This window comes from Amphiprion ocellaris, chromosome 24, assembly GCF_022539595.1.
Source record: "Amphiprion ocellaris isolate individual 3 ecotype Okinawa chromosome 24, ASM2253959v1, whole genome shotgun sequence".
NCBI classification, from domain to species: domain Eukaryota; kingdom Metazoa; phylum Chordata; class Actinopteri; family Pomacentridae; genus Amphiprion; species Amphiprion ocellaris.
Window position 1 is genome coordinate 10,938,809 of NC_072789.1, and position 22,320 is coordinate 10,961,128.

The following is a 22,320-nucleotide window of genomic DNA, read 5'->3' on the forward strand; positions in this document are numbered from 1 at the left end:
TCTTTTACTACAGTGACAGAGAGAAGGGAGTGTGTGTATCATGTGTATTCGTCCTCCAAAAACACTTGAGATTTGGTGTGTTCTTCTTTAATCCTGGTCCTGATCAACCTGGTATTGAGATTGGACTCAGATTGAGTCCAGATGTTGGGATCATCACTCCGGTGATGCTAAATTTCATTATTTTGAGGATTTAAAACTGTTCAGTTCATTGTTGTAGAAAAAGGTCAGGAGGTCACAGTGAAAAATGCAATCTCCTCTTCTCCAGAGGTGTGGTTGTTGTCACAATTGGGACTTTATGACCCTTATCAGATTCTGATGGAGGCGGGAGATGTCCTATTGTCTCAAAGAGGGCTGTGAGTGATCCTTTTGTAGTAAACGTCTGATCTACAGATATTCCATTTGGATGTGAGTTTTGGGGTAGCCGTCTTCTGAAATGATTACCTACCAGATTTACAGCTGTGGGAAAGGGTAATTTTATTTATTTTTTTCAGTATTTCATTTCTGTGATATGAAAGAATTAACTAAATACACTATAGAGTTAAAACCAACAACGGTGCTCCTTTAACTTTGTCACCAAGCTCACATATTTTGTCTTATTTTCTTAGGAAAGAAATCAGTCAGATACTGAAGAGCTCCTACCTACGAGGACTCAACATGGCCTCCTTCTTTGCCAGCAGCAAGATCATTGTCTTTGTCACCTTTACTGCCTTCGCTCTCCTGGGAAACTCCATCACTGCCAGCAGCGTGTTTGTCACTGTGTCTCTTTATGGTACAATTAAGCTCACAGTCACTCTGTTCTTTCCTCTGGCCATTGAGAAGTTGTCAGAAACAGTTGTGAGTCTTCACAGGATTAAGGTAATTCTGGTCTCTGTTATAAACTGTTGCATTCAAACGTTTAACAGCTGTAAAATTTTTAGGGTGTTTAACCAGCGGATGTATCTTGCATTATTTCCACAAAATTATTGCTCTTTTGTTATGTAAATCAAAACTTTGGAATCTACACCCAGTTATTTAACCACCAGAGTTATTAGTAAGCTTTTGTATTGATCCTCCAGCAAGGGAGGTCACGTTTCTTCCATTGTATCTTCTCTTCATTGGTTCCAATCAAATGCAGAATCGAGTGGACAGTTATTTTCGTAACACACAAAGCTCTTGCAGGTTTACCTGTGGTTACTAGAGCTTCCAAAAGCAGAGGGGAAGGCCTTTGGCTATCAGGCTTCTCTGCTGTGGGAACGCTCCTGGTTTTGTTTCAGGGGGCAAAAACCCTCTCTCTAATAATATTAGGCTCGAGACCTTCCTGATAAAGCTTATAGTTAGGGCTGCTCAGGTGATCCTGAAGCATCCCTTAGTTATGCCTAAACTGCTGGCAGACTGTTGATGGCGTAATGCACTGAGCACCTCTCGTCTGCTCTGCTCTGATCTCCTCTCTCTTAGAGTAAAGAGAAGAGAGAAGCGAATAGCAGATAGAAGACAGACAAAAAATATGTAAGCGAACAGGCCACACTTGGGAGGTTGGTTAGGTCAGTGACTGCATTTCAGGAACATGTAGCTCCACAGCCCGAAGAGAGGACAAATCATAAGCTACAATAATATGTTAAGCTTTTCAGAGGTTAATGTTGGTGAGACTGTAGTGTTATGGCATTGTAGAATGTCAGTCAGCAGCCAGCTCTTTGGTTATAGTCTAAAAGTATGTGTGTCCATTAACACCTTCCCAGAATTTCCTCCTGCTGGAAGAGGTGAAGAGGGAAAACTCTGAGGTGCCACTGGGGGAGAAGAGGGAAAACTCTATTGTGATTGAGAATCTGACCTGCTACTGGGATCAGGTGAACATTGTAATGTTAAAATGACACTTCACAGTGGACGATGAGTGGAATTGCATTCCTTATCTGTCTCATGTACCATCTGTTCTAAAAAGTTTTACAGCATCAGCTGTCTTTTTCTGCCAGACTTTGGATGCACCATCTCTGCAGAATGTCTCTTTCACAGCAAAGTCCCACCAACTTCTGGCTGTAATTGGACCAGTAGGATCTGGAAAGGTGAGTACATCTGTGTAAAGCTTTAATTGAAAAGGTTTGAAAAAGTGTTGACTGCATGTCACTTCATATTCAGCTCACATGTCCCTAACATGGATATTTTCACCAGTCGTCCCTGCTGAGCGCCATCCTGGGAGAGCTGCCTCATGACACTGGGACACTGAAGGTTGAAGGTAGTCTGAGCTACGCATCCCAGCAGCCCTGGGTGTTCCCTGGAACCATCCGCAGCAACATCCTGTTTGGGAGAGAACTGAACCTCAAGAAGTACGAGAGAGTCCTCAGAGCCTGTGCTCTGAAGAAGGTGAGATATGACCCTGCTGTAAACCACATCCTGTGATGGAGGACAGTCACAGGTGACCAGATCTGAGCTCCTCAGCTGCTCTGCACCAGTGACTGTTTTCCAGTGACTGTGTCCTTTTTTGGGAATTGTTGTTGACTCCTCCGTTCTCTAAAAAAACCCAAATGTATTTAGTTTGTAATACACAGACACATTGAGCTCACAGATCACATTTGGTTGGCTTCTTTTCTGATTGCATATGAACTTCTGTGTTAAAGGTGGAGTGTGATTTTAATCCAGAACACTTGTCAGATCAGTGACTTTCTCCTCGCATTCATCTAGCTGTTAATCTGTTTAGCCCAACCTCCCCCTACAGCCTGATTATTGTCCAGTATGGGCACCAGTGGACAGGTAGTTGTTGTTAATGTACTAATTTTGTAGTCTGCCTAAAAGATGCTGACTTGTGCAAGTGCAGTAGGTCACATCCATGTTTACTTACTCATTACATGCTCATAGCTGCAGTGCATGGATTTAAACATGGATACAGATTTTGGGCAGCACCAGGTTTGTGCAGAGGTTCTCGTGTGAACTCTTCCAGACTTGGGGAAGCAACAAAATTTATGTCACGTGGACCCTCATGTACCTTCAGACGCGAGAAATTTAACATCACCCAAAGCCTAACCACTCAACCCTCTGACTTAACTGATGTCACCTGATAAGAATGCGAGCCTGCAAGAACTGGAATGGACGTACACAGGAATGGGACACCATTTTGCAACATACATAGCACATTACGTTGACAATAATGAAGCCTGTTTTGTACTATTGTGGCTTTGGGTCTTGTTATTTTATATATTTGACATTTTACACAGCCAAGGCAGTTAAAGGCAGTTGGGGAAAAACTTATTGAATGGTGGAACAATTGTCTCAGTTTTAGCAATCAGGTATGTTGTACTTGTCTGGAGCATCGCTGTTTTTGAGTGCAGGACCTGGAGCTGCTCCCAGATGGAGATTTGACGCTGATCTGTGACAGAGGAGCCACACTCAGCGGGGGACAGAAAGCTCGCATCAACCTGGCCAGGTATGAGGACAGTCGTCACAGCTACCGTGTCTGCCATCCAGCCGACAGAATGCTACCTCAAAACACATTACATAACTTATACATGAGGCAACAAGCAGCTACACATTAAATGACATTTCTCTGCATTCTCCAGGTGTGAGTCACCTGATATGTTTCTCATCTTAGTTGAGAGGCAGATAAGACTGTGTCATTGGAAGCTCAATGCTGCCATGATATACATGGTCTTTACAAGTGTATGTAAGCTTTTGATCATATCTACATTACTGCTGAAGGAACACTTAGTGAAAACAAGTTGGAAAACATAAAAAAGGCACTAGCTGCATGTTAGATGGCATTTGTCATAAATCTTCTGATGTAAACGAGACGGTATGTTTCTCACCTCAGCCGAGAGGCAGCTGTTAATCTGCCCTGAAGCACCCTTCTGTTTGCTCAACCTCATGTATATGTGAAACTCATGTATATGTGCACATTGATGTGACACTGGAAGCTTCAACTAAATTAGAAATTTATGTTTGAATGATTTGAATGATTTTAGGGCTGTGTATGAGGAGGCAGACATCTACCTCCTGGATGATCCTTTAAGTGCCGTGGATGCAGAAGTCGGAAAACATCTTTTTGAACAGTGAGTGACGAGCTGTTTTGTCCGGTCTGTCCCTGAATCCTTCCACACACACACACTAACTCTAATGAGTGTGTAATGCATACTAATTGTTCTTGTATACCGTTTTATCAGTCACAAAAATAGCACACTTAGTAACTGCACTTTTCATGCAATCAGTCCAGCTGTGTCAGATCTATGACAGAAGTGCTTCTCCTGGTATTTCTGAATGACGTGACGTCTGTCTGTGTTCATAATCAGGTGTATCTGTGGCCTGCTGAAGAACAAGTGTCGTGTCCTGGTCACCCACCAGCTGCAGCATCTGACGGCAGCTGACCACATTTTGGCCCTTAAGGAGGTTTGTGACCCTTTAGAAGGAAATGATTTAATGAAGTTTGCCACTGCTTCTTGAGCCCAGTATATTTTTTACTATATCCCAGTTACAAAGATGTTATGTTTAAGGTCATTGCAAAGACAAATGTGTTGGAAATGATTTAGATTATCTTCTATTGCAACACACCCTCCCTGTTTTGCCATGAAGTAAATGTGTGTGGTAACAATTCCTTGATATTCAGCGCTACATTGAGAACATTTAAAGAGGAGAGCAGGTGGTCTGTTGAGCTTTTAGTTTGCATTTTATTTCACCTTCATGTGGTTTCATTATTTGTCCCTGCAGGGTCATATCATGGGCCAGGGAACCTACAGTGAGCTTCAGTGTTCTGGCCTGGACGTGGTGTCCTTGCTGAGAATTGAGGAGGAACAAGACCGAACTCGATCAGCTGATCCGGAAATGCAGTCTTTATTCAGCCAGAGGACGAATCTCTCACACAGTTCACAGTGTTCTTATAGCAGCCTCCTGCCAGCAGAGAGCAACAGCCCTGAGCAGCCTCCTGTAGGTTAAACTATAAAGAACATCATGTTACCGTTAGTTAACCCAATCCACAACTCATCAAATTGAATACTTGTTTTGCAGGTTCAAACAGTTGTGGCCTCTGCAGAAGAAAGTCGAGCTGAAGGAAATGTCAGCAGTCACATTTATCTTAAATACTTTACTGCAAGCTGCAGCCTTCTGGTTTTACTGGTTATAGTTCTGCTCAGTATCATCGCAGAGGTAAGGAAACTTTACACCTGTAATAAAGTAACATTAACGATATGAAAATGAAATAGACTGATAAACCAAATTACAATAATAAAAAAACCACAATAGCAATGTTAAGGTCATTCTTTTGTACTTTTAATTGCTATGAAGTGTTGTCGAAGAATTTACAGCAAATACAAAAAGACAGTCAAAAGTCTTTCAAAGGAAGAAAATTCCAAAATGATATATTCACTTCATTCACTGAACAGAGATTCTGCTCCAAGATAAAACTAGGGACAATGTTGTCTCATCCCTGTTGACACATCGTTTGAGAAGCGTTACAGGGTGAGCTGGAGAACCCAGGCGCAGACACAGAGAAACTACAGACGGGCAAATAAAGAAAAGGGTTTTATTTAACCAGACGAAAACTACAACAACACAGAAAGGGAAACTGGATTGTGGGGTAAACCAAGACCAAACTTTTCACAAAATTAATAACTAATAAAAAGGGGAAAACTAAACCGAAACCTACTCAGAACTGACTTAAACTGTCAGCTGAACAAACCATAAAACTCAAAAATGAACAACTAGCTAAGGCAAGACAGGGGGGGAGCTGGGTCCATGGGGAAAACAGAACCCAAGAGGGGATCAGAGTCTATGAAGGCATGTGAGTCGCTGAAGGGATGTGAATTTATGATCTGGCAGAGAGTAAGTGAATGAACAGGGTTTAAATAGTGAGCAGGTGAGATTGTGGGCAGGTGAGCTGATTACTGCAATGCATGTCACCTGCAATAATCAGCTGAGTGCCGGCAGGTGTAGCAGGGAGAGCAGAAGAGACAAGAGGGAGAGATGATAGACAGAGGAAGCCAAAGAGAACAGACAGGTTAAAACAGACAGACAGATACAGAGAGACCAGGAGGGAGAATGAAGGAGAGGAACAGGGGCTGGAGCTGGGATCATGACACTAAGTGTTCCTAACAGACATGCAAGTTGCATCCATGACAAAATGCTGACTGAACTTTGTTTTACAGGCTGCCTATATCCTGCAGGACTGGTGGTTGGTGTACTGGTGAGCACTTGATTCATGTAGATATGTTTTCATGACAAATAACTGAAGATGCAGTCGTTTAATGTACATCAGACTAATAGGGCAGGAATGGGAACGCTGCTGAAACTAATATTAAAAGTACTAGTGCTTTTCAGAATGTTATAAAGCTAATTATTGTCGGTGCATTAACATGTAAGATATTTTAATGTTGTTGGTGCTGGAGGTGGTTTTAGGTATTTGTAAAATGTTCAGTCTTCAAATCTAGAACAATCAATGTTCTGATTAAGGTCAAATCTGAATGTGTAAAGCAACTAAAGCTGACATTTTTTTCCACTTCAAAATAATGAAGTAGAGCTATGAAGAAGCACAGCATTGAAATATTCTGGAAATATATTTGTGTCACAGTCCAGTAGGAAATGCGCTTAGTTTCTCTACTTTTTACTGTACCGCTGATTTTTAGATTAATTTTCTTCTTTCTATATAGTCCTGATTCTCATTCATTTAAAAACTACATAATAACTTGCCAACAGAGTGTTGAAATGTAGTTAAGCCCAATTATTTTTTCAAACTCACATTCAGATCATTTGGCAATGCCACTGTGTGCAAAGACTGCCTTAAAACATTTGGCAGCATTGCAAGAAGCCCTTACTCTGGGAACTGACAGCAAAAATGCATTCTTTACTGGTTTCAATTTAGGTGGTTTTTAAGTGGTTGTTATGTTATGCGGTGTGCCTGGTCTGATGTGCTTTTTTTGTCATCTGACAGGGCAAGACAAGAATATTCTAACAGCACAGCAACTGTGGTTGACATGAAGAATGGAATTAATGTTACTCACTCAAATCTAGAGTTGAATCTCACATTTCATCTTGGCATTTACTCAGGTAAGCCTGCTCTTCCTACAGTTCTCACGCCATGAAATTCCCCATCTTCAATAGAATTCCCCACTGTAACCTGTAACAGATGTGTTGAATGTGAAGGAGCACGTACAGACAGAGCAAAAGAAACTCTGTGTAGGCAATTAATTCAAATAATTGTGTCATATGGAACAATACAGAAAAAGGCATCATTGTGTAACGATGCTACACTACATTTGCAAATCTCTCCTACTGAAGATACAATATGAACTCTAAGCCTTCAACTCTGTCTTGGGTGAGGAACATATTAAATATTTGGTGAGGATTTGCCTTGCACAACCTCTCTTTGTTCCAGCATCTTCTGTGTCAAAATGCAAGTTTTGATGCTCACTGAGGCAGGTTTTATGATATCCTGTCATATGTAAGGAGTAATATGGATAAATGGCAAAGCACCTCCCACTAAATAAAACTGCAACACAAGTCAACACAAGATAAGGGTGACATTTTTCATTTTTTCCAGTGACTTCAACTGATAAGTATTCTTCTAAATTAATTTTGCCATTCCCTGACACGTTTCTTATAATACTGTAATTTGGGTTTTTATTTTGACGTTTGATGTTAAAAAAGAAACAATGCATGGTGCTGTTAATTTGCTTTTCCTTTTAATCCATTTATCAGTCTGTCTGCCTTATCTGTCTAATCTAATTAAACTATCTAATTTCATCTTAATTGAAAAGAATTTTCTTCTGGAAAACAAAAGATTACAGAATTTGCTCCAAAATAATCCTTCTCTTTTTACTTCAAGGTTTGACAGCGGCTGCTGTGGTCTTCGGTTATGCCAGGAGTTTAATAATATTTAATCGGCTGGTAAGGTCAGGTCAGATTCTACACAACAGCATGTTCAGCGCTGTCCTCTGCACACCAGTTCACTTCTTTGACGTCAACCCTGTAGGTGAGCCCTGTTGGGAATTTATCATGCGTTCAAGAGGGCAAAAAGGATATGTAGCTTAATTTCTGTGTGGGTAAACCAGAGTGTGTTTGTTGTTTAAATCACTCAATTATTAGTCTGAGTATGTTAATTATATACTATAGGTCTCAAGTTCAAGTAGTGCAAGAGATTTTTTTAAAATGTGGGTTTAAACTCTAACCTACATGGCCCTGCTAGTAAAAAGTAACTTTTTCCCATGTTGTAGGAAGAATTCTCAACAGGTTCTCCAAAGACATCAGCCAAGTGGACTCCTTGCTGCCCATCACATTTGTGGACTTTTATCAAGTGAGGAATTTCTCTTGGTTTGACTACTGCACGCTACTTCTGCTTAAATATGACTTTTTCTTGAATTTACAGTATTCCTCACCTTGTGATGTTTTTTTTAGTTAATTCTACAGAATGCTGGTGTGGTCGCTGTGGCAACCGCCATCATTCCTCTCGTCCTCATCCCTGTTGGTGTTCTGCTTATAATCTTTCTGTACTTGAGACGCTTCTACCTCAGTACATCACGTGATATCAAACGTCTTGAGTCAACAAGTACGTTATTGGTTTTGTGTCAAATATTTTCTGTGCACGAATAAATCGTTTGAGCTGTAAGTTAAAAGACTTTGGCTTCATTCTGACGTTTTCTTGCAGCCCGGAGTCCAGTCTTCTCCCACCTGTCTTCATCTCTTCAGGGTCTGTGGACGATCCGAGCTTTCAGGGCTCAGGAGAGACTAAAGAAAACCTTTGATGCTCATCAGGACCTGCACTCAGGTTTGATGTTTCTTTTGCAGATTCACAGTTAACATTTAGACTTTACAAGCTGATCTGAGTTAATTGGAACTAGTAGAACTGGAATGTTTGGAGTTTTGTCTGCCAGTGAATACAAGGCTTCTAAGCTGGAAACATACTCTCTGTCATAACTTGTTGTTATGTTTTCTTTTGTTTCAGAGGCGTGGTTTTTGTTCCTGATGACGTCACGCTGGTTTGCACTTCGCCTTGACAGCATTTGTTCCATATTTGTCACTGTCACATCTTTCGGCTGCATTTTGCTCAGAGATGGTGAGGAACCGTTTTTCCACACAGAAAGATGTTCATCTGTCATACAGTGAAACTGCAGGAAGTGGTGGGGTCTGACTGTAAACTTTTTGAAGGAGGGTACTGCTGAGATGTGTGCAACACTTCAAATCACTCACACTGATTAGCTGACAAGTATTTGTATCAGCTGCACAGCCTAATTGCTTTGATTTTGTGTTTTGTGTATCAGGACTGGAGGCTGGAGAGGTGGGCCTGGTGCTGACCTATGCTTTGACACTGGTGGGAAACTTCCAGTGGACAGTGAGACAAAGCGCCGAGGTGGAGAACATGGTAAGACATATCTAGAAATATGTTTGTATATATTTTTTTTCATTTGATTTTCACATGATTTTGTGCCCAGCTTATTGTCGTCTAGCTGGTTGAGCTGTTCAGACAGGAGACATAACTCAGCAGCAGATTGGAGTCATTCTGCAGCTGAGAAAATACTCAGATCTTCAGTTGTGTTGTTGGCTAAATATTGATCTTTATAATTAGCGCTTGCAGAGGATGAATGGATAGATGTATTTGCTTGGCATTTTACATATTTTACTTGTCTCTGCAAGTGTTGTAGCGCTTGAGTCAGGAGGAAGATGGAACTAAGGGTTGAGACACTTTTCATTGATCTGCTGAAATCTGGATTGTACTAGAGCCTGACCGATACTGGATTGTTTTTGGGGCTGATACCTATTTTTCATATAATATTGCAATTGAAAGAGCCATATTGTGCTTTGTTCTATGGGTCTCTTTGTCTCCACTATGTTTTTTTAAAAAAAAATATAAGCACTCATATTAGACAGCATACACCGATCAGGCATAACATTATGACCACCTGCCTAATATTGTGTTGGTCCCCATTTTGCTGCCAAAACATCCCTGACCCATCGAGGCATGGACTCCAGTAGACCTCTGAAGGTGTGCTGTGGTATCTGGCACCAAGATGTCAGTAGCAGATCCTTTAAGTCCTGGAAGTTGAGAGGTGGGGCCTCCATGGATTGGACTTGTTTGTCCAGTTCATCCCACAGATGCTCGATTGGATTGAGATCTGAGGAATGTGGAGGCCAAGTCAGCACCCCAAACTGGTCATTGTGCTTCTCAAACCATTCCTGAACCATTTTTGATTTGTGGCATGTCACATTATCCTGCTGAAAGAGGCCACAGCCGTCAGAGAATACCGTTTCCATGAAAGGGTGTACATGGTCTGCAGAAATGTCTATATATGTGGTACACTGCCTCTGCCAGCATGTTGTTCACTTCTACTGTCAGTGGTCATAATGTATGCCTGATCAGTGAATATGCTAACACGGATATCTCTGTAATAGGCCGAACTGAGGGAAAAGAATCAGCAGGCCAACAAATTGAAAAGTGATTTGTGATATTCTTCAATATTAAACACAACCGACTCTACTTCTGAGCAATGAGGAACTGTAAAAGTAGAGCACAAAAAGCAGAACTGAAAAGAACCTTTTGTCTTTTCAGATGACATCTGTGGAGAGGGTGGTGGAGTACACAGAGCTGAAAAGCGAAGCACCCTGGGAAACCCAGAGGCGTCCTCCTCCTGACTGGCCAAGCAAAGGTCTGGTGACTTTTGAGCAGGTCAGCTTGTCCTACAGCACAGACGGCCCCATCATCCTGAAAGACATCAGCGCCACCTTTGAACCCAACGAGAAGGTGACGCATCTCTGTTTACAGACGGACACAGTGTGCTTTATGAAAACGCAGCGGATGTCCGCCAGTCACCGACTTTGTTTCTGTCCCGTGTATCAGGTCGGTATTGTGGGCAGAACAGGTGCCGGGAAAAGCTCCCTGATCTCGGCTCTGTTCCGCCTGGCAGAACCTCAGGGAAAGATCTCCATCGACGGCGTTGTGACCTCTGAGATCGGCCTCCACGACCTGCGCAAGAGGATGTCCATCATTCCTCAGGTAAAACACAAGTGGACAACTCAAAGAACTAAATATGTTGAATGCTTTTTAACACAAAAGTTTCCTTTTTGCTTGCCTTTGCGGAGGCATTTATCTTTGCATGTGACCGTCACCCAATGACTTTGGCTGGACTGTGTGTTATGCAACTGGTGGGCACATGTAGCTTTGTACTATCATGCAGTCTGTTAGGATTTCTGCTGAGCAGCGGTGAAAGACTGCTATTATGTATCATTCTTATCTTTAAATACTTTAACCTTTATTTTATATGTATATTACAGTGATGACCTGTGGGAAAAAGCAGTTCTTTTGTCTGGTTGTTTTTGCATTAATCGCTCTGTAGCACCTAACAGAGGGAAGGAGTTGGAACATGTGTCCAAGTTGTAATGGTCTGCAGTGTGTTTTCTGCCCTTTAGCTGACTCTGGGCAAGTATATGTTCTGGATGGAAGGCAAGTTGGCCTGAAAAGTGATTTCCTGTGTAGTTCCGACTGTCCATTGTAGTTCGTCTCTGTCCTTTTGGTGGCCGATCCAAGCCAGACAATAGAATAGAATGTGCTTTATTGTCATTATACAGTGTACAGTGAGATTGGAGAGCCGCAGATACATGATGTTGCATAAAACTGAAGTTGTCCAACTTTGTAAGTGAGATGAAATCCAGCTTGTGGATGTGCTGAAGTCAAGTCAAGCATGTTTCTGTCTGACATCTCCTCCTTTCGTTCCTCAGGACCCGGTGCTATTTGCTGACACTGTGAGGAAAAACCTGGACCCTTTCAACCAGCACAGCGATGAAGACCTGTGGAAAGCTCTGGAAGAGGTCAGTGTCCAATCGACACCCAACAGTCGAGTCTCCGGTTCCCGTTGTTGCACACAGACACTGTGCAGGTTTTCCTGGAACTTGCCTCCGTTTTCCCTGCAGGTGCAGCTGAAGTCCGTGGTGGAGGAGCTGCCCGGTAAGTTGGAGACGGTTCTGGCCGAGTCGGGCTCCAACTTCAGCGTGGGTCAGAGGCAGCTGGTGTGTTTGGCCAGAGCCATCCTGAGGAAGAACCGCATCCTCATCATCGACGAGGCCACGGCCAACGTGGACCCCAGGTAGGGCAGAGGTCAAGCACAGGTCGGACACAGAGCTGAGTTCAGGCGTTGAGTAGTTGAACATGCATCTCTGACACAATGCTGTTGGGTGTTTTGGTTTTCAACGGTTTTGCTCATGGGTGTGTTTCACCACAGGACAGACGAGTTGATCCAGAAAGCCATCCGGGACAAGTTCAGAGAATGCACTGTGCTCACCATCGCTCACCGCCTCAACACCATCATAGACAGCGACCGCATTCTGGTGAGTCCCGCGGTGTGCATCAGTGAAACTCCATAAATGTAGATGTGAAGATGCAGTGTTTTGTTGCAGCTTTACTCTGTACATCTACGAAATACAGTGACGTAAAGCCACGGAGTTTCTCCTGTTAAACCAGCACACATGAGCAGTTAAATGAGGGTTGCTGCTGGCCTTTATCCCGCTTCAAGGTGCTGGACGGTGGCACCATCCAGGAGTTAGACCGACCTTTCACCCTGCTGCAAAACAAAGAGGGCGCTCTGTACAAGATGGTGCAGCAGCTGGGCCAGACGGAGGCAGCAGCCCTGCTGGAGGCGGCCAGACAGGTGAGGTGAAGACGTCCCCATTACACACGAGTCAGAACGGTGGCTGTTCATCAAAATGTGCATCTGAATCTGGTTAGACAGTTTGTACATATTTGGAGTTACAAATGGGTTATTCCATCTCAGGTCATTTTGACCCTTCTGCTCAACCATCTTGAAATGCTCCAAACGGTTTTCATTAACTTTGTAGACTGGAGAAACAGAGTGAACTGTTACCAAATAAACTTGGTGAGCTCATGTAGTTAATGGAAGAGATGCTTGAAGATTAACTCTTCAGCAGTTCCTGTAAATATGTACTCAAACTTTAATTTTCTGCATAAGGTCCAACTTGTGACTTTGGTCTTGAAGGCCAGTTTTTATTCCCAATCAAATACAAACCAAGGGAATCCACTGTGATCCAATCAAACAATGATAATGAAAATACATTTACCAAAAAAGCATTTTCTTAGCTATACTTTGAAAGTTTGGCACTCTGTTCTACTTAGATCAGGTTGTCTGGCAATAATTTTGTTCTTGTAGTACACCTTGTCATACCTGCTCAGTTAGTTATGACAGTAAAGTATTACATATTAAAAAGTATTCTCTGTTTGATATTAACGTAACATGCAACTTCATATGGTGTGCGTGCTAATATGTACTTAGATATGGGACTTTTCATGATGGTTTCTCACCCATAATCAGAGACTATTTAATGTACTAGTCCAGAAATAACAATGAAAATTTCAGGTTTTCTTTTGTAATAGTTCCTTAGATTCAAACATTCAGACATTGCCTCATATCTCAATGTACAAAAAATGTGCTGAAAGTGGGTTGACAGGCAACTTTTAAAAGTGTTTCTCATAATTCAAATTTTACAGCTGTCTATGTAAATATTCACATTTTATACTGTAAACATGTAACGTAACTCAGAGATGGTAGAGCAGACATTGTTCTAAAATTGTGATAATTTGCGATGGAATGAGCTTTTCTTTAAATTTCCACAGGCAACAGAGAAAACAGCGGTCCTGACAAGCTGAGGCCAGTGGAGTGTGATTGTGCCAGACTGCTCCACTGGACACCAGATGAAGGTAGTGACTGAGAAACCTGAGGCCTTCCATCACATTCAGAAACAGGATTTGTTAGAGTGACTACAGAGCAATCTTGAGCCGCCCACTTAAAAGCCCTTTTCAGACATGGGATATGTATCATTGCTGCTATATGTTTAAGTAACGGTATTTTGTTATTTAGACTCAGATTCACTTTTCTGTTCCTCACAGCTTCATTCAGATGCTGAAGAATCGCACGATATTTGTCATTTATGTGAGATTAGACACACACCAAGTGATGTACAATACTCAATAACGCAATAATAGACAGACGAGTAAATCTAAACTAGTAGCAGCTCATCAAACTGTCTAAGCAACTATCAGCCTTGTTTAAGTGTGATAAAACAGTGAAACTAAAACCTCAGGAATCAACCTGAGGATAGCCACGATGCAACTACTGATTTAACTACAGCTGATAAACTGTGACTCTGTGTGAGAAAATGCACAGTATGACCATGTCAGGGCTAATGTATTATTTTAAGAATTTAATGATGTCAACATTACCTCTCTTTGGAGATTCTCATATGGATCTTGCTACTGTCAGTATTATTAATCTCAGCTGTTAGTGTCCGTTTCTATCACAGCAAAGTTTTATTTTTATGAACGTCTTGTTTAGTAACATATTCAATTTTAAATTGAATACGTTTTCAAAACTTGCATAACTGCAATTTAATTATTTACAAGTATAATATTAAGTATAAGTCCTAATGAGGCTGCAGCTATTGATGTCCACATTATGTTACATCCCATTTGCTCAATTCAGTTCCATTGAGTTTTATTTATATAGTGCCAGTTCACATCATATGTCCTCTCACAGCACTTCACATAGTAGCATTGTAAAGACCTTACTGACTGTGAACAAAGAACAGACAACCAAACAATCCAAAGTTGCCTTTGGATTCCCAGTGAGCGAGTGTTCAGCAACTGTGGGAAGGAACCAAAAACACCCTTCAGCGGGGAGGGGAAAAAAACCTCAGACAGAACCAGGCTCAGGGAAGGCAGCATCTGCCTTGACCAGTTGGGGTGAGAGTGGGGATGAGGGGGGTGGGGGATAGCAGGATAGCAGATGGAGAAAGGACAAATAATACAAACAGAACAATGAACATTTTGGAGGACGGCGAGGCCAGCGTCTGCAGATCAGAGATGTAGCTCTAGTATTAAGTCAGACCAAAGCTTTAACCAAAAGCAAAAAAAGTGAATATTTTGCACCTGTTGTTAGTTCTCTGCACTGGTTGTCAGTATTAAAGAACTGCTTTTTCAGGACTACTTTTGTTTGCACATTATTTAAGATACACAGCACAGAAGCGAGCCTGGTGAACAGTGAAGGAAAATGACACCACATTGGGCAGAAAATTTTCTTTAAAAATCTTCCTGATTGCAGCTTGGATAAAAGCCTGGTTGTGTGCAAATTGTGCAACAAAGAGTTTTCTGATCACTGCGTCACTTCAAGCCGACGGTATCACCTCAATGTAAAACATGTTGCTGTTAGCACCAGAGCTAACGTTAGCTACAACAGTCCTGGTAACAGCCAACAGTGTAGCCATCCCATAATGGACCACTTTAGAAGACATTTAAAGTGCTTGAGTTTACAAAAAACTTAAAATGCTGAATATGATCACTATAATTGCACTTTGAGTTTGCAGTAATCTGTTCATGTAGTGGAAGGATGAAAAATGCAGATAAATATAAATGAAGAAAACGATAACTTAAAAAATAATGTGCGTTTTAATAAATTAATTATAAACTTTTAGTTTATTAGAAAAAGGTTCATAAATAAAAAAATTGTATTACTAAAAACAGAATCATCAAAATTACACCATTTATCAGAAACTATGAAAACATAAATCTATGGATTTTCAACTTTTTGAAGTTCCTTGAGCTACTTATCCTTATGTTATAGCCATACAGTGGAAAAACTGAACTAAATCCAGGCCTTAAATCATCAAAATCATTTTTTTCTATGTGTCCCATTTTAAAATTGTATTAATTTTAATAATTTAAAATGCTAAACATGTTTGTCTATTCATTGATTCAACTCAACTGTCAACCAAAAGTTATTTGAATTGAAAAACTTTACTTATTGTATCAAAAATTGCTATTTGACAAAAATGCGATTATTTGCAATTAATTAATTAATTACATAAGCTTATGGACTCTTTATATATATATATATATTCTCTAGAAATCTGAGGACTAAGGAATAATTTCCAGTTCACAGGACTCAGTAGCCTGTGAGGGAAGAAATGTTAAAGTGCACCTATTCACGGTATACAAGAGAAGTGACCTCACCTCTGTGTCATAGCACTTAATTATCGAATTATTAAAAATTGTTTTTCCTTACGGTAATTGCAGTGCTTCTGAGTTGATCAGTAGGATGTTTGCTTTTGTGTAAAATTAGCAATTAACCGTTAACATTTACTGTGTGTTTGAATTCAATGCAACAATTGCTGAGTTACATTTTTTTTTGTCAGTACTTCATATGTCCACTTTCATTTTGAATGACGGACTCGATCCTCCTTGCTAAAGAGGATGCCAGTGTTCAACTCATTCCTGGAGAGATTTTATGTCATTCTTCTTTCCAGCTGCTCTCTGCTGTAGGGGTCTTGCTGCCATTTCTTTCTCTTCAGAATACCACAGAATACCAATTGTGTCCTGTTATTTTTAAGTCAGTAGATTTAAGTTATCATAGGTCATAGTTTTCATCTGTTCTAGTTTAGAAGCTTTTGGCAGTGCTTTTTCCACCCTGCACTGTGAACGTTGACACGCTGTATTCAATAAAAACATGACATCATTTTTTGTGCGGTATTCATTTAAGCAGACTGTGTTTGTCTACTGTTGTGACTTTGAACACATTTTATGCAGAAATCCAAGTAATCCCAAAGGGTTCACATGCTTTTTCTTGCAACTGTGTCAGAGTGCCTTATCTTTATAATGTGTTGTTAGGTCTGCAGCACAGTGATGCTGGAAGAAGGAAGAGTCTAAAGAATTCTTTTGAGGCTTCAGGTCAGTCTTGTGAACATAGTTTGTTTAATCGTGCAAGTTTCTGCAACATTTACTTTTTGGTAGTATCACTTCTTAACCAGTAGTTTTTGACAGTGAGGAGACTTTTTATTAACCACACCAGCAAACCTCTGTTGGGCTCTTTATACAGCTCATTTAATCATAGGCTCTTTATTTTAGAAAAGACTCAGCAAACTCAATCTGTTATAGCTCCACAACTGTAAGGTTGAAAATAAATTGCTTTGGTCTCCCTGGATAAGGGTCATTTGGAAGAATATTTAACCCTCGTGTTGTTCTGCGGGTCAAAATTGACCCATTATAAAGTTTGAAAATGTGGGAAAATATATATATTTTCACAGTGAAACTTCTGATGTCCACATTTTCGGGAAATCTTTGAACATTTTTTTGGTGGAAAAAAAGAAATGTTAAAAATGTTTCTTAAGAACAATGACCAAAAAAATCAACCAAAATCCAGCGAATTTTGCTGGATTTTGGTTGATTTTTTTTTGTGAATGTTCTTAAAGAAAATATAAGTTTTACTGATATATATGTAATCACTTTAGATATTTTTAGGATTTTTTGGGAAGATTTCTGCTCATTTTTAAAAAATATTTGCTAGAATTTTCTTGCCAAATTTGGGGGATTTTTTTTTTAAATAAAACTTTTACGGAATGCTTTCAAGGAATTATTGGAATTTTCTTCCTGAAGGTTTTGCAAATTTTCAGAAATTTGGGAATTTTTTTTGCTGATTTTTTTGGATTTTTTCAGACAAGGAAACCATATTTTTTGTTGCCCGTAAATGAAGACAGCAGGAGGGTTAAGAAGTGTTACAAGAAGCTCTTGCCCCCTTCACTTGGTTCAGTTAAAGCAAAAAAACTCCAGCAATAATTTGTTTGTGCTTAGAGCAACTCAAAATTCTAAATTGGAAAGTGAATAACAGTTGTTTTGTTTAGCAGTGCAACAGTAGACATCTTCCTAAAGGGCCTATATGTACTCCAGATTCTTTTTCCAGTGATGCGTGTATTTTAGTACATTACATATTATATTGTAGTGTTTACCTAAAAAGCTTGATTAAATTCAGACTTAAATGACATATGCAATATTTTACAGATTTGTTTCTTGGCCATTTGAGCCTGAAGTGACTCACTGATGCATCACTGAGCTCACATCATCTTTCACTGTAACTGCTGTTAAATTCTCACATTTGACTTAAGACAACAAAGCATCAATCCAGCTGCTTGACTTAACTAAAATATTGAAAAATACAATCTCATCAAATTTTCCTTCCTTCTCACTGATGTCTGCAGGTATTTATTCAACTTAGCAACAAGCTTTTACCTTAAACATCTCTTCCTCTGTGGTTCCATGGGGTTTAATCTTTTTAAAATTACTGTTATTTTTACCCTCAGCTCGGGTCTTAGGTTCACTACATCCCAATAAAGCAGGATCTCTCTGTCAGATAGCTGATTTCCTTTCAGTCTATCACAAACTAAAGCATCTGAGTAGAGAATGTTGACACAGATTTCAAAACCAAGTGTGAGGTTAAAGGACAGCTGCAGAGAGTTTATGTGTTGCCTCCAGCAAACTACACTAAAAGATACAGATGGAATGAAGACTAGAAGATAATAAATGTAATGTGGGCTGAGTATGAAAACTGAAAGGACTGTTCACTTGATTTGCAGGTAGCTTCATAATGCCATTAAACGCCTCTTTCAGTGTAAGTCATTCATCTGTGTGTGTCTCATTAGACTAAGCTGCTCCCTTTACGGCAACTTTTACCCAACGTTAAATTTGAGGAGCAATTTCTAGTAATAAATAAGATGGAACTGTTTGTATAAGCTTCTCTGCTATTCTACACCTCTGAATATCATATTGCATCAGATGTTGCATTCATTTGACTTGGACAAAACCACATGTGTCTTCTTTACCATAATATAAAATTACCATCATTTGATTTTTAAATGCTTTCAAACATTTCCTTAAATGTCTTGGGAAACTTAAGGTTTAATGTACACACTTCTGTCCTGAATTGCAGTAAATACTGAAGTTCACAGGTGTGCAGGTCTATACTTGAACGATTCAAAGTGTTATTTTCATTCAGAATGTTTTCTATAAGCCTTGCTTTGATTTCCATTGACATGCATGTCAGATTTTAATAACTTTGCAAGTTCTTTGCCCTTGCAAGTCTGCTACAATTTGTCAGAGAATAATGCCATTATGCAGGAGATCAACACAAGGTAACGGATGACGTTTTCTGATTACATTTCGACACAAATCTGCCCTAGCAGCCATGTTATTGCGAATCTCCAATACCTGTTTTATCTTTTCCCCCTCCCTCCCCCACAGGGGTCAGGAAGTAATCATCAGTCACTTGCACATACAAGATATTTCCCGTTACTGGGAGTGGCTGAGTTTTTTAACAACCAGAGACTTCATCCCAGTGCCGCTCCTTTAAATTTATTTATTTATTTATTTATTTATTTATTTTTAATCGTTGCAAATACTCCACCGCCGCTTGTCTTCGCCTTCACAGCAGTCTTACACTGTGTCAAGTACTCGCGAATACCACGGTAAACTACAGATAACTGTGTTGCTCTCAGTATCTACTCTTTTTTTGTGTGTGTGTGTTTGTGTGTGTGTGTGTGTCAGCTGCCTGCTACATGTCCCTTTCCATCTCTCTCCTGCAGCTATGTAAAGAAAGACTTAAAAGTGCCCCTTTGATATAAAACATGTTTAATTAAACTGTCTTTTTAGTGTAATTTCATATTGTTTAAAACTTGTGTGTCTGTCTGCTTTTTGATAATGCCAGAGTGACAGTCTTTCAGCTGCTGAGATGTTCAGTGTTAGTGAGAAAATGTCTGGTACTGACAGTCAGGACCTTTTTGTCAAATTGTTTTAACACATACAGCACGTATTCCAGCACACTGACCTCTGACTGATGATGAAACTCTGTGTATGTGAGCAGCTGTCACTGTAGGCCTGTACAGACTGAACCTGGGACTGAGAGGGCTGGTGGCAGGGACCATCATCGGAGCAGTCCTGGGGTAAGGTTGTCTTCTGCCTCCATCAGCATCCGTTGACTTCCAGTGATCACTCCAACAGCTCATGTCAGCTTTTTACAGCTCATCTAGTCCAACATTTTCAGATAGTTCCACTGTCAGACACTGCTGTGTATGTGTTTCTACAAACATGCGTATTCGATCATGTTTGTGTGCATGTCCACACTGATGCTAGTGCGCTTGAGAGCAGTGAGCACTCTGGCAGCCAGCTGTGCCCCTCCCAGCAACCCTCTGTCGCCCAGCTGAACCCCTACCCACCCCCACCCCACTTCCAAGTCTGTACACTGTGCCAGAGGGACTCATGTGCACCGCAGAGGGCCATGTTTTGGGTAGTAAAGCAAGGAGGCAGGCCAAGGCAGCAGCTGCCCCTCTCCATTTATGCCATCACTGTTATTCCAGCCTCTCATCTCCATCTAGCATACTCTGATCTGGACTGGTTGGTATTTCACTTTGTCTTAACTCTCTTTCCTCAGCTCAGTCTTTGCACTTTTTACCTGTTTGTGTAGCACCATTCAGCTGAGTGCACAGAGCTATAAGCAGATTGTACAGTGAAAAGTGGGTGTGGTGTGTTTGATGGTGTAACAGGATGGAGGGGCTAGTTTGGATTGTGATCACTGTCCCCATATTGGCTGGTCTGGTCTGTTCTCCTATTGGCTCTGTACTGGCAGTGTCTCCTCCTCTCACTATGTGGCTGAGTGGTCAGCCACCTGGAGCGTTTGATGTGTGCAAACAGCTCTGGCCCCGGATCTGCCAGGTGCAGTTGAGGCAGAGAGGGGGAAATGAAAGCAGGCAGATAATCGCAAAGCACATCACGCTCCAGATCTTGCCCCAGAATCATCCCCTTAACTGGGCATGTCGAAGACATGTGACTGGAAGGTGGGGTGGGTTTTGAGGGGTGTTGTGGTGAGACTTTGTCAGAGACTGCTGAGAGGAAAACGGACTTGATAACTGCTGGGACAGGTTTTGCTTTGACAGAACTGACATGTGGCAGCTAACTGTGTGAAACAACAGATTATGTAACAACAGAAACTGTTAACAACTGATGCTGTTAGGAAGATACTACACTGTTGATGTGTTTAGTAAATACTCCGCTGGTGTGTTTTTATTGTATATTTTTGTCAAGAACTTGGTTTGATCTGTAATGTAAGTTGCAACAGTCAAAGCAACATTGTAGTGGCAACTCGGACTCCAGAGGGCAACAGGAACAGAAGCCTATTGAGTCACCTTCTGCTTTATCTGTAACAGCGTTTACTCTGAAAAACAACTCAACATATGAATGCACGTAGACAATATTTAGAATTATAGAAACTGACTCCTTCACAGGATTCCTGTTGGTGGTTTGGTCGTCGGCTTGCAGTCTCTGACTGGAGAAACTGTCAGAGAAAGGAGGAGGAGAGAGCGCAGAGAACTCTATGAACTCAAGCTCGCAGAATGGCAAGTTTTTTTTCCAAAGATTTTATTACCTAATGACCTTTTTTGTTGGATCGTTCAAGAAGCATGAAAAATCAATAGAAAATCCCTTGTTGTTCTAATGTGTCTCTGTTAACCCGTCACTCTCCTCCTTTTCAATGCTTTCAATGCTTATTCTGAGATGCCTACTGAAACATATCTGAGATATGTTGCTAGCACGCCAAATGTCTTGTGTGATTTGGTTTGTCTGGAACACATCAAGGAATAGACCATCCTGTTTTGTTTAGATTATTTCTTTTGTTTCCAGCAAACTCAGCACAGGCAGTGCATTGCTGCATCCTGATGGTTAGAAAGACTAATGTTAATGCTAAGTGTGAAAAGGGCAGATGTGATCCAAAGAGAAAATCACAATGTTACCATTGTAGCGTTTAAACCCTAATTAAATATCTTTCGTTAAAAGAAATGAACTGTCTTCTCTGCACACTGGAAAAAGTGAATTTTGTCCAGTAAAAAAGGCCTCTTTCTTTGCTTCTTGTGTCTATTATGTATGACTTACTTTTGATTTGCCTCCTGGGCTTTTCAGCAACTAGGTCAAACATAGCCTTGACCCCTGGTGTAAACAAGATGTGACACAGCAACAGCTGGGGCCCGAGATGCAGCTGTGGCAGCTGATGTGCAGATGGACAGTCAATAGATTGACCGGTTTGTGTTCAGGAGCACCAGGATTCCTCTGAGATGAGAACTTCAGGTAACATCACACGTGAAAAAACTGCTGTTTATTTTATTATTAATTTGTTTTCACCTGAGATCTGTTTTCAAGCTATGAACTGAGGTTGTCACCAGAGGTAAGCTTTAGAATCTCATTTTACCTTTAACTTTGTGGCTGTGCCCCAACATTTTAGAGTTAGGATGTTCTCGACCATTTGGATTGGAACAGTGTTCCCTTCCCTTGTTCCTTTTATTGTTTGAATGGCAGTGTTGGTTAAATGTCATTGTCGTCCAATAGGACTGAATGTGTACTGGTCACATCCCAACCAAACCAATACAGCGCTTCTGTATTTCCACTGTACTGTTATAAAGCACACAGATGAGCAGTGTAAGCAGTATGTAAAAATCCATGCAATCTGTGATTTTTATCATTTTAAATGTAGCTTTGTCTGCAGCTTACCAAAGTACGGGATCATA

At 40.7% G+C, this 22,320-nt stretch overlaps 1 protein-coding gene across 2 annotated transcripts in view; it reads left to right on the forward strand.

The window, feature by feature from the left end:
• Positions 1–16,457, forward strand: part of LOC111566547 (ATP-binding cassette sub-family C member 4-like) — a 37,406-nt gene extending 20,949 nt beyond the window's left edge. For both annotated transcript variants that reach the window (XM_023267200.3, XM_023267199.3), the window contains 24 exons: positions 606–855; positions 1,716–1,823; positions 1,947–2,036; positions 2,143–2,334; positions 3,297–3,391; positions 3,927–4,013; positions 4,251–4,347; positions 4,666–4,881; positions 4,963–5,100; positions 6,099–6,136; positions 6,881–6,996; positions 7,775–7,921; positions 8,163–8,242; positions 8,344–8,494; positions 8,594–8,713; positions 8,891–9,001; positions 9,207–9,307; positions 10,493–10,684; positions 10,781–10,936; positions 11,659–11,748; positions 11,851–12,023; positions 12,159–12,264; positions 12,450–12,584; positions 13,565–16,457. In XM_023267200.3, coding sequence (XP_023122968.2) covers positions 606–855; positions 1,716–1,823; positions 1,947–2,036; positions 2,143–2,334; positions 3,297–3,391; positions 3,927–4,013; positions 4,251–4,347; positions 4,666–4,881; positions 4,963–5,100; positions 6,099–6,136; positions 6,881–6,996; positions 7,775–7,921; positions 8,163–8,242; positions 8,344–8,494; positions 8,594–8,713; positions 8,891–9,001; positions 9,207–9,307; positions 10,493–10,684; positions 10,781–10,936; positions 11,659–11,748; positions 11,851–12,023; positions 12,159–12,264; positions 12,450–12,584; positions 13,565–13,597 — 3,022 coding nt within the window. In that variant the 3' untranslated portion in view covers positions 13,598–16,457. The remainder of the gene's footprint in view (positions 1–605; positions 856–1,715; positions 1,824–1,946; positions 2,037–2,142; positions 2,335–3,296; positions 3,392–3,926; positions 4,014–4,250; positions 4,348–4,665; positions 4,882–4,962; positions 5,101–6,098; positions 6,137–6,880; positions 6,997–7,774; positions 7,922–8,162; positions 8,243–8,343; positions 8,495–8,593; positions 8,714–8,890; positions 9,002–9,206; positions 9,308–10,492; positions 10,685–10,780; positions 10,937–11,658; positions 11,749–11,850; positions 12,024–12,158; positions 12,265–12,449; positions 12,585–13,564) is intronic.
• The last annotated feature ends 5,863 nt before the right edge of the window (positions 16,458–22,320 follow it).